The sequence below is a fragment of the Acipenser ruthenus genome, chromosome 6 (assembly GCF_902713425.1).
Source record: "Acipenser ruthenus chromosome 6, fAciRut3.2 maternal haplotype, whole genome shotgun sequence".
NCBI lineage: Eukaryota > Metazoa > Chordata > Actinopteri > Acipenseriformes > Acipenseridae > Acipenser > Acipenser ruthenus.
This window is the reverse complement of record NC_081194.1, coordinates 80,779,681-80,792,146: the sequence shown is the minus strand read 5'-3', so window position 1 is coordinate 80,792,146 and position 12,466 is coordinate 80,779,681. Positions and strand designations below refer to the sequence as shown.

Here is a 12,466-nt window from a genome sequence, read left to right as displayed (position 1 = left end):
AATTGTCAAGGAAGATTCTCTAAGAAAAGACAATTGGAGTAAATTAAGCGCTGTTTATTACCTCATCCCAAAGCAGTTTAGTTCAATCCCTGCAGCTCACAAAGAAGTAATGCACTCCTTAAACTGTTTTATTTGGAATGCATAAATACTGCAAACAGCAATTAATTACTGTGATAATTAAAAGCAATCACCGACAGAGCGCATAACATTGGGATCTCTTATTTGTTAAAGAGCTCAAATGAGTCCATGTGTTTCACTGCATACGAGATAAAGACATGCACGTCATTCGACCCCTTCATTCACCTCGAGTTCTCTTATTGATTATTGATTACGTGTTGGAATCATTATAACGTATACAGGTAATGTATAGTATAACGTATTCAGGTACTATTAAGGACAATATTGTGTGGTAAATGTAACACAAACTGTTCAAAGGGGAAGATGTGCGTTTTCATCTGTATAAGAAGCACACGAGCAAATGGCTAAATGGAAGGATCTGTTAACATGTGTGCGGGGAGGAACCGATCAAAGCAACGGTTTGAGTTCTCAGTTAAAATGGATAGTTTATAACATCGCGGTCTACAACAATGTTTGTAACACATTTCGTTGATTTATTTTAAATTGAAGAAAACAACATCATGGCAGGTATTTACTGTCTGTTGCAAAAGTAATACAACTGGCAAAATAATTCAACAGAAAGGGTAGGCTAATGCTTTTGTTTTCAGAAGAACAATTTACATGACTGTATGCTAACAATTAGTATGCATGTCACAATGTATTATTATTATTATTATTATTATTATTATTATTATTATTATTATTATAGTGCCTATACACTACACTATTGTTGTTATCGGCATATTTCAATTTCATTTTTTCATACTACCGAACATATTTATACATAACTATTTAGAAATATACCGGTATTTGGCAAATAAATTCTCTATTTGTTAATTATGCCAAAAAACAAAGTCTACAATCTGTGTATCTTAAATAAAACACGTATCTAGCAAGTACAGCTGTATACGAGTGTTTGGAGGTCGGGTAGCAAGTTTTAAACAGCAATTCACAAGCATGTGATTGAATGCACTTTAATGTCGCGACCAGTCATACCCTTCCAAGGGCGCTCACGTTCAATGCTTCGGCTGCAAGATTACCTCTCAACTGTCCCTCATTATGAAGCCGTACATCCTTTTAATCGCATGTATAGCTCACCACACGCTTATATGGTGTTGTTCTTAAAATGTGTTCATAACATTTTAGCATAATAAATGCAATGCTAGACGCAGCACCCGCGTATGTCAGTGCCCCTCAATCAGATCGTTGGCCTTCAGTGTTAAAAAAAAGCCTTGGCGGCTGACTTAACAGCTGACAGGTTGAAGGGTGTGACTCTTCTACTGCTCCACACGCATTACATCATGCCTGAGCCTATAACCACTGATTTACAATACCCTGCACAGCAGTAAGCACCGTTAGAGGGGATACCTTGTCTTACTGTAACCTATCCTCATAGCGCATGGAAGAAACAGTCGAAATAAACATCTGTAAGCACAGTCACTGTTGTAGATTTTAGCATTGTGCATGCATAGCTGTCACGTTTTAAGAGAGGGGATCACTGACCAATGGAAGTAAATCACACGCTTGACAGAAAGCTGTTTAAATCCCATGACCACCAACCACAAATATATCATTTAGATTCATGGGTCTGTATAAGGAATGGTACCTTAGAGAACAAGGAATGATCACATGTGTTATAATAAGAATTACCACTCTAGAACCTTATGATGTTGCATTGTCTCCCTCTCTCTCTCTCTCTCTCTCTCTCTCTCTCTCTCTCTCTCTCTCTCTCTCTCTCTCTCTCTCTCTCTCTCTCTCTCTCTCTCTCTCTCTCTCTGATCCCTTATGCATCCAACATGCAGCATTATTAAAATAAATACAAAGCAAAGAAAGATATTTAAAGTACATATTTCTACGTGTTTTTTCATTAATTAAAAAGCGTGTTTGAAGAGGTTTTGGAAACATGTTAAATCCCAGTTCATAATAAGTTATATGTGGAAAGTATGGCACCATTAGCCTACTACTTCTAATTATTAAAGTTATTCACATGAACAACATGGAGCGCTGTGGGACGTGTCCTTGATCTATATTAACAATGAGTCAGTCTTGCCAGAGTTCCTTCTAAAGAAATATGCACTTTACGTGACTAGGGTAAATCTAAATCTCCTTATTCAGCACACGGCCTCTGGCACACACAAAGCCCTGCGCAATGGAAGGTATCTGACCCCTACCCACCGTGTGCACCCCAACCAGCTACAGTGCGAGAATAACAGCACTAACATTGCAGTCAGCCTGAAAGACGTAATGAGGCCATTATTATTATTATTATTATTATTATTATTATTATTATTATAAGTTGATTTCTGTTGTGTTTATATTGTAAAAATTACGTTTTTCATTTCATTTACTTTGACTTAAACATTAATAAGTGTGTATTAATGCAAACGTCTTAGTTTAAGGTGTGCATAAAATGTTGCTTGACTTTTGAGACAAACTTGTGTTTAAATTACTTATATTCCTGTATTTATTTAATTAATTAATACACAATAAATATATACAATAAATACTGTCAGCGCTTTCCAAAACAAACAAAATCAAGATATTTTGTATCAAAAAATGATGTTTTACCCAAATAGTATATATATATATTTTTTTACTTTGTATTCATATAATGATCATGATTCCCCTACCCATAAACAGAATTATTATTATTATTATTATTATTATTATTATTATTATTATTATTATTATTATTATTATTATTATTATTATTATTATTGTTGTTGTTGTTGTTGTTGTTGTTGAAGCACAGGGGGAATGGCAAGAATCCACTGCTACATTACATGTAGGTAAAGGGTGATTTCATTCCAATTCATACATTCTGTTATATGCAGATATAGAGAGTTAGGGGTATTGTATCTTGAATCTAATTTAGAGCATTTCCCCTTTTAACAGTGATGATGCAGATACATGTTTTTATCTCACTACACGGGTGTATGTTGGTGAAGAATTTGTATTTCATTAAACATTTCTGACATAGAAGTTTCAAATTAATAACAGTAGTTCAGCTGTAATTTGTTAGCTTTATAGTGCTCGTCTAAAATCTAAGGTTTGAGTCGTACATTAAGCACAGCTTTTAGACATTTAAAAATTATGTATTCGAGTTTATTATATTTAACGTTAAATGTGTTTCATATATATATATATATATATATATATATATATATATATATATATATATATATATATATATATATATATATATATATATATATATATATATATTACTGTATGTATCCTAAAATAGTAAATACTAATGTTCGTGTTTTAGTGCATGTATCACTTGTAAGTTAATAGCAAAAGTAAGTTTTTATCGTGTAAAGGTATGAAAGGATGTATTATATTCTCCATACCTCACCTGCAAGAATTGTTTTCTACATTTAAACGCAAAAACACAATTAACGGCGATGTTGGTCGGTGTAAATTCAGTTAATAAATGCCATATTGTTTTTGTTTTTATGTCATTTTTGTATTTTTGGCTTTGAATAAAAAATATTTTATTGAAATAATTGATACCAATAAATAAATAAATAAATAAAAACTTCTTGCTTTTTCCTAAGATTCTTAATATTAGGCAACAATGACGATAGTAGTCCTAAGAGAATACTGATACATTGGCCTTTATTTCTTAATTAAACATTATCGAACTGTAGGTCTATATACATTATATAGAATTTGTTTTTAAATGCATTGACAAATTGAAATAGTACACACAGTGTGTTAAAAGCATAATCGTTATATTTTGAATAAGTCATCTCGTCAAACCCATTCGTTTTAAAGTGGGGTTGCTCAGTCCGGGGATTAAAAATAATATTTATTGACTTATTGACAACAATGAAAGTGGCAGGAAACCAAGAGAGACCAACTACAGACCCTTCAGCATATCTAAACGGTCGCCATTATGTGTACCCAAAAGATTACCTTGTAAATCAGGCAAAGATTTGTCGCAGCCATGCTGCAAAAACATACAAATTCACAGGTGTATTCAACACTGGGCCGATAACACTAATCAGAAATCAGACTTTATAAAAGCAAAAGTTACCCCAATATAAACACAAATAACCAGCACGAGCTATAAAAATAGTGTCCACAATGTTGCACAAAACAGACAAATGAAAAAATACCTTCAAATATGCGAGCATTACATTTTTTAGTATCAGTCTGTCTTCATTGCGTCTGCTTCAGGGTTATATGTCTGTTTTCATTGGCAAAACTGGGGAAGATTATAATGATCATCAGGAAAGTTAACTTCTTAAAGGATTTGCTCTCTTAACAACTTCATAAAACTCATTGGCAGATCCATCAAACCATATTAATAATTTCATGTAATCCAATGGCGGTTGAAAAACGATCTTGAATAAAACTGATTTTATTTAAATGGTTGCTTAAGCAATTAAAACGTCTTTTTAAAAATAATTTACTGAAAATACTACATGTGTTTTTTTTTTGTTTGTTTTGTTTTATGAAATAACAAACATGTTTAGAACGGAATAAGCACCACGATTACCTGATGAGATTAAATATGATAAATATGTGTGACGAAATGTTTTTAATGCCTTTTACATTTTAAATTGCTATATGAAAACCATATGATATATAGCCTATGATATTATTAAACAATACAAATAACACGATTTTATCCTGAAATGTATATTTTAAAGTCCCTGGAAAGTATAGGTAATATACTTACAAGGTAGGATCTCTATCCTTATTTCGTTCTCCTCTCTGGATTTTGATACCTTGAGCTAATTTGGAAGTGCCCCCCTCGGATGGAACAAAATGATGCTTAAGACGCATAAATTAGGTAGTTATACAATGGACGAGAACCTGCATTGTACCTCTTTGACTATGCACCGTGGTGCTTATGCTTGATGAAAGTGCTCTCTAAGTTTATAGAAAGTATGGCATTCACCATTAAAGCAGGGCAATCGTCCAGCTGACCCGTCAAAAAAACTGTCCTTAACAATGTGCAAGTCTAAGAGAATAAAATAATAGTCCTAATAGTGCCCAATATCAAATGAACGTGTACTTCACGTTTATTTAATATTCAACTTGATGGTAAATAAGATGGAAATCCATCTACAAATGGGGAAACCGGTTAATCACATATTTTTTTGGCATCATGCTTATTCTAATATGAAACTAACTGCATGTTCCTCAATTATCTTGGTAAGATGTCAATGACCATTGTTTGCTCGTTTGGGGTGTTGCTCCGCCCCCTGTGTTTGTCGTAAACCTGGCGCCTGGCTACAATAAACCCGAGATAAGAGCGTCCAGGGCTCGCCTCCTTCTCCAAGGCGATCAATCGGATCTCAGGCGGACTACAAGCACTCTCTTACGTAGCCATCCACAAAGAGAGAGCTAGCACAACAACACTGCTGAACCGCTCAACCAATTTACCTGGTTTCTGAACCATGTCTTTGAGCCCAAAGCACACAACGCCTTTCTCAGTGACAGATATTCTGAGCCCTATCGAGGAGACCTACAAGAAGTTTGCTGGCATGGATAGCACAGGGAACCTTACTTCTCCTTTGGGAACCTACCGACAGACCCAGGTTTCACAGCCTGGCATGCAACAGCACACCATGGGCCACAACGCCACCGTGGCTGCTACCTACCACATGCCACACAGTGTGTCCCAGTTTTCTCATAGTGCCATGGGAGGATACTGCAATGGGAGCATTGGCAACATGGGGGACCTCCCCTCATACCAAGAGACCATGAGAAATAGCGCCGCTGCCAGTGGATGGTATGGAGGAAACCCCGACCCCAGATACTCATCAAGTAAGTTTTAAATGTTACAACGCATTATCATATAAACATCACAGTTACAACAATAAGACAGCACACAGAGCACGCGTATTTGGAAAAATTTCCTTACGCATTAAGACGTGTTGCTGTTATTCTAATTGTATGTCCTACCGGCGATTCAAATGTCATTTGTTTACCCAAAATCATAGTATCAGCACTGTTGCATGATTCAGAGTACAGCAACAACAACAACAACAACAACAACACAAATATATGCAATTTAAAACAACTTAAACTTATTTGTACTTTTTTGTGTCCAATAATGCAATCTGTGTCAATTGTTTCGTTTCAAAATGTACTAGTTTATACCACAAAACAGTATAGGAAAAATCTATCTATCTATCTATCTATCTATCTATCTATCTATCTATCTATCTATCTATCTATCTATCTATCTATCTATCTATCTATCTATCTATCTATCTATCTATCTATCTATCTATCTATCTATCTATCTATCTATCTATCTATCTATCTATGCTTTTTTTCCTCTTTGTAAAAATTTAACTAAGCCGTTACTTAAAATAATAAAAAAAATAAAAAGGAGATGCCAGCTCCTCCCCAAACGATTCTGAGCGTTAAGATGAGTCGGTATATGATTTATAATAAAAATATTGAAGGTCATCTTGCTGACTCTTGCATCTTTTTAGTTTCTAGATTCATGGGACCTTCTACCGGTATGAATATGGCCGGAATGGGAAGCTTAACCGGAATGAGTGACGCGACAAAGTCAATGGCACCTTTACACGCAGCCCCAAGGAGAAAAAGAAGGGTGCTGTTCTCTCAGGCACAGGTCTACGAGCTTGAAAGGAGATTTAAGCAACAGAAGTACCTCTCAGCTCCCGAGAGAGAGCACCTGGCCAGCATGATTCACCTCACCCCAACCCAGGTCAAAATCTGGTTTCAGAACCACAGATATAAGATGAAACGGCAGGCCAAGGACAAAGCTACCCAACAACTCCAGCAAGAGAACAACTCGTGCCAGCAGCAGCAGTCTCCAAGGCGAGTGGCGGTTCCTGTGCTGGTGAAGGATGGGAAGCCCTGCCAGAATGGCTCCAGCACTCCAATACCCAGTCAACAGCAGGTTCAACAGCAGCAGCAGCAAAACGGGTCTAGTGGGGTTTTAGCAGCTTCCAGCAATGCCATCACTCAGCACCAAAACCAGCAGGTAAACCCCTTATCCCAGGCTCAAGACCTAGAGGAAATGTCACCAAGCCCTCCATCTCTACATAACCAAATGGCCAATATGGCTCAAATAGACACATCTGTAGATTACACCAATAACATGGTCAGTTCCAACATGCTTTATGGCAGAACATGGTAGGAGCGACATTTGATTCTCCATTAAGGCATATAGGAGGCAAATAAAAACGAAAAAGAACACGTGCAATGGCACTGTCTGTTGATATTTCAAGTTTTTGAGCATGAAAGCTTTCGGGGACCGGAAGGACTGTATAGGCACCTGAAAGGCTCCTCGTGTTTTCTTCACATTAGGTGTGCTAAACGGGAACAAAACAAATGACTGGTTGCCGTGAAACTACGTGTGTTGTATTTTTTTCTTTACTTCTCAACATCATGTTAATGTTGTACAAACTGTTGAACAGGATAGCGAATGCTGCTCCACGTACTGGTGCCCACATGGCTTTGGATTGAGAAGAGAAAAAAGGCCATGGTATAAACCCATTCAAAAGGGACTAAACTATGGGACCACGCCACAGTATTCTACCTGATAGTTGAAGGACATGATTTAGGTATTGTGAAATAATTTGGATGCATAGTATTAACAGAAATAGACTGTATATTTGGCTAACACCTCAGAATAATCTCAATGTACGATACTGTTAGATGGGGGAACTAATTGGAAGCATCTCAGAACTATTTCTTTTTTGTTTTTCATTTTTGTAATAATAATAATAATAATAATAATAATAATAGTAAAACGTCGTGGCTGCTGTATATATGTTTCATATCAATTGAACGTTAACAATAAATCACTTGAAGCTCAACCTATTTCTGAAGAATTCATTTTAAAAGAATTCAGCCGGAGTGCATTTTCATTATCTGATTGCAAACGAATTGAAATGGAACTGAAGGTCGAAAGGGTGTATTCAGTATTATCCACGCGTCGTTGTTTTAGTAAGAAACTGTGAATAAGTACAACATATGAGCTACCGAAGGGGCTCTAAGCTATAGAATAGACCCTATACTCTCTCCCCCCCCCCCCCCCCCCCACATAAAAAAAGACTACGTTTTAAATGGAAGGAGGTAATATTCAAAATAAACAGAATGTTTCAATCCTAAATCGAACTCTCTCTCTCATGTTTTGGAAGCAAATAATTTTACTGTATTAATAAATATGTTGTTTGTTTTTAATATTTTTTTTTATTTGTTTGTTTTTTTAATAATACGTTTTGTAGCCTGCAAGCTCTTGTTAGTCCAGAGCTTTAGCAAAACGTTCAAACTGGATTTATTTGGTGTTTTTGTTGTTTAACTGGAATATTGTAAAAGTTCATGACTATACAAGAACAAATGTGTGTGATTTAACATTGACAGTTATTTCTGAAGTGTAGTAGTCTACTGTATATAACGTGTAATGCTTGCAGGTGATTTGATTTCTTTTTAAATGAACCACGCATTTGTTTTTAAGTACCTTCAATGGAAATTATGTTTAAGTAAAACAAGTCCCGATCAAGATGACTAATAAGAGAGTACATTACATTAATACAAATATTAGTAAAACACAATATCACAAAACTCTTTGAAAAAAGACAACTTACTTAACGCACGCTATTCTTTCTAATCTTTGTGAAGTAATATCAAGCTTAAGTAATTAATGTTATTTTTCATTAAAGATGACCGTTATGTATTTCTGAACGGACTTTACATAAAAAACATTTCTTTTTCCATGTTCATACCCGTGACAAACCATTTTCTCACACATAAATAACAAAGCCATTATGTGAGCTCCATATTATATAATGTGTGTGTGTGTGTGTGTAAGAACATTGGTTATGACTAATATTGTTTCCCGACGCCTAAGATCACCAATAAAACCTTCCCATTTTTTTTAAATACATAGAATTATTTATTATTTTCCAAATAATCTGTAAACTTATTTAAACAATAGGAAGCTGTAAAATCAATTACATAAAAAAACAATCATATTTCAAATGGTATAGGTGAAATGTTGCTAACCTAAATCGCATAATAAAGAATTCAAAACATGCAATAGGATTCGCCATAATATATCCGTATTGCAATCACAGTAAAACAAATGATTAAGAATTAAACAAAGTTTATGCTTCAGATTTGATTTTAAACACATTTTTGTATTTTATACTTTAATTTGCTAGCAGTTCTTTTTTGTTAGTATTCTGAAACAATTCAAATGTAAACACCAATACGAATTTGAAATGTGTTGCATACGATTTATGACTAATTCTAAGCAAGTGGTTTAACCGTGCAGAGAAGGTTATATAATTCAATCTGAACTGGACACATTGCAAGGTCACAGCAAGTAAATGAAGATGCGACTTAAATGTGGCAATCCATTTAAGATTACAAACATACAAGAACACATTTACAGAATATTATTGTGCACCGAGAGAAATACAAAACTAGGCAAGGCTCGGAAAAAAAAAAAAAAATTACAATAGAGGAAATAACGTGCAAGAAATGTAAGCTATGACTCGAACAATGTTTTTACAGCTTTACTTGCTTGTTTGTTCCTTTGTCAGTTGCAGTTAAAATTCGAATTTCTCAATATGTGAAATTCATTAACGTAAGAGGAGGATAAGCATCTTCAATGTATTGTAAGAGCGGGAAAGGGTGTTCTCAAACTGTATCTTAGCAACCCAAACGTTGAAGGACTAGAGGTACAAATAGGGAAGGTTTGAACGGTCGCAAGCACCTGTTGAGGCTTCGGAGCATGAAGCTAGATTTGTTTCTATTTTAATGGGTAGTGTTGGAAAGTGTGCAGTTTTTTTTTTTGTTTTTTTTTTAATTAATTGTTCTTCGTTTTAATTTTAATGTTATAGCTTCGGGTACACATTCTCCAACCTTAACCTTCCAATCAACCGTAAGCTTGTTATGATTGATTGAACATAATCGTATAAGTGTGAATGTATTCTGTCAATGGGAGTATATTAAAAGGGTAAGTGTATTTGCTTTATTTTATAAAATAAGATTGTATCACTAACAAGTTACTTTCAAATGTTTTATTAGCACAGTCTACAAATGAAAAACGCCTTGAAGAAATAAAAGCAAACAGGTGAAATACAAATTCACTCTTGTGTATTTCGTGATTATTTTACAAGCCTATTATAGATTGCAAGACTAAAAACGCTTTGTATTTTCACCAAAAAAAAAAAAAAAGCTTTTGTAAGTCACAGGGTAGGCCTATCTATACACATTTGACTCAATAAACTAACTCACATATTTAGGAATTAAACATAAATGTATTGCAACAAATTAAAACCAATGTATACTTTAACGTTTATTTTGTTAAGTTTTTTTTTGTTTGTGCTCGTCTTTATAGTGGAACACAATTAAAACATGCTGGTTTAAGTCATCCACAAGACTTCTGTTTTAATTCTTAAGCACCTGGTTTTATAGTGAAGTACACGATGCACTGTTTGTCGAATTTAAAGTTCAAAACGTAGCCTACTGTAAACAAACCCACCACACACATTGAAGCAGCCATTTCAATAGGCCTACTATACCTAGGATTTACAATCATAAATACAACTGTGCACTACTTAATTTCATTTGTGATTGTGAATGTATAGGCTTGCTAAACATTTCTCCATAGAGAATTAAGTTAATATATATATATATATATATATATATATATATATATATATATATATATATATATATATATATATATAGTAGCCTGTATAAAGATATGGTAGATTGTAAATCGACAGAAAACATCCTTTTTTTTATTTTTTACTTTCATCATTATTCCTTGTAGATTATTATGACCAACTTTGAGACGCGGCAAGGCGGCAGAAACAAAGAAAACGAGTTCAACGTGGTTTTTACTTCATTGCATTTGTCATTTATTATTATTGATTACCAATTTTAAAGCATTTGATATTAAACTATACAAGGTATATGCGTAGTGTAAAACAGGAAAGCAGATTTTCAAATAGCCCAAGTAATTTATACCTGCTAATTGCAATTTTATTGTCTCGTGTTATTTACACACACAACAAAAATCCTCCCCACAAATAAGAAATGTTTGTTTACCCTCGGAAACTCATCCCCGCTTCCCCCAAAAGGATGACGTAAATCAAAAACCCAAGCAAAGGGCTGGAATGACTAACACAATACTGTAAATCAAAACATATATTATTATTTATTTATTAGCAGACGCCCTTATCCAGGGCGACTTACAGTCGTAAACAAAGATACATTTCAAGAATATATGCGAATAGTTGCAGCAAATGTCATAATTAACATGCTTTTTATAGACTATTAGGTCGATTTTTGATTTTAAAGCACATGACCCGAATCCCAGCGATATGGGTGCTGTATATATGTTAACATTGTTTGTCCAGGGTATTTACAATAGACATATGCGACACACATCCCAAACCACAGGATGACCAAATCAATATTTTGATACTGTTACTTATGTAAATAAATCACAGTATTCACTTAAGTTTCTGCATTAGCTTTAATTGGTAAGGGCGCTCACGGTTCTGACACCAACTCAAGCATACAAAACAAACAAAAATAAATATTTACCCGCATATACAATGATAAATTATGGCATATCGTTATAGGTTTTTTCAGATTTTACTTTCCAAATCACTATCTGAATGTACAGTAAAGCCAATACATTTACCAAAAGAGTAATGTATGTTACATTGAAGAACGTTTTTTTTTTTTAAATAAATTTTATATATATATATATATATATATATATATATATATATATATATATATATATATATATATATATATATATCCCGTTTGATGCCAAGACAAAACAATTATAATTAAATGAGACAAATGCATAGAAACTCGGCCAACTGTATTCGTGATGCACAAATATAATACTTTCTACCTTCCCATTAAACTATTCGATGGGTATGCCAACAGATTATTATTATTATTATTATTATTATTTTTAAGTTTAAAAGTGCAGAATTTATTTGTAGTATTCAAGGAAACAATGTAACCTGGCTACTATCGTGCTGCATTGAAGATGGGATAGCATACTCGCTCTCTTATTTATTTCTTAGCAGCCTCCCGTTAAGTTCGACCTTTCTTAAAACAAGGGAAATGACGGTCCCAATTGGTCTTCACCTACAAATAAACAGCCATTTGTTTTAAAATGACATACACCACTTTATCTTTTGTTTGTTTGAATTTTAACTGGAACAGAACTGTACACACTCACACAGGACTTTCAGTAATTCTGGGAAACTATGCTGAAAAAAAGAAAAAAAAAATCATAAACCAAGGTGGTCTGCTTTTACAGAAAGGTCTGAGCACATGTGTAACATCCAGGACCATGTGAACTCCT

General features: G+C 34.2%; 1 protein-coding gene across 1 annotated transcript; it reads left to right on the top strand.

Annotated features, from left to right (window-relative positions):
- Window positions 1-5,406: 5,406 nt before the first annotated feature.
- On the top strand, window positions 5,407-8,139 carry LOC117410382 (homeobox protein Nkx-2.4-like). The gene is made up of 2 exons (XM_034016846.3): window positions 5,407-5,901; window positions 6,579-8,139. The coding sequence occupies exons 1-2, from the start codon at window positions 5,532-5,534 to the stop codon at window positions 7,250-7,252; spliced, it is 1,044 nt and encodes a 347-aa protein (XP_033872737.1). The 5' UTR covers window positions 5,407-5,531; the 3' UTR covers window positions 7,253-8,139.
- The last annotated feature ends 4,327 nt before the right edge of the window (window positions 8,140-12,466 follow it).

Bases quoted from the DNA above. Each gene is read 5' to 3' on its own strand.
- LOC117410382 (XM_034016846.3), top strand. From the start codon at position 5,532: ATGTCTTTGAGCCCAAAGCACACAACGCCTTTCTCAGTGACAGATATT. The intron at 5,902-6,578 runs GTAAGTTTTAAA...GCATCTTTTTAG, and splicing joins CGACCCCAGATACTCATCAA to TTTCTAGATTCATGGGACCT.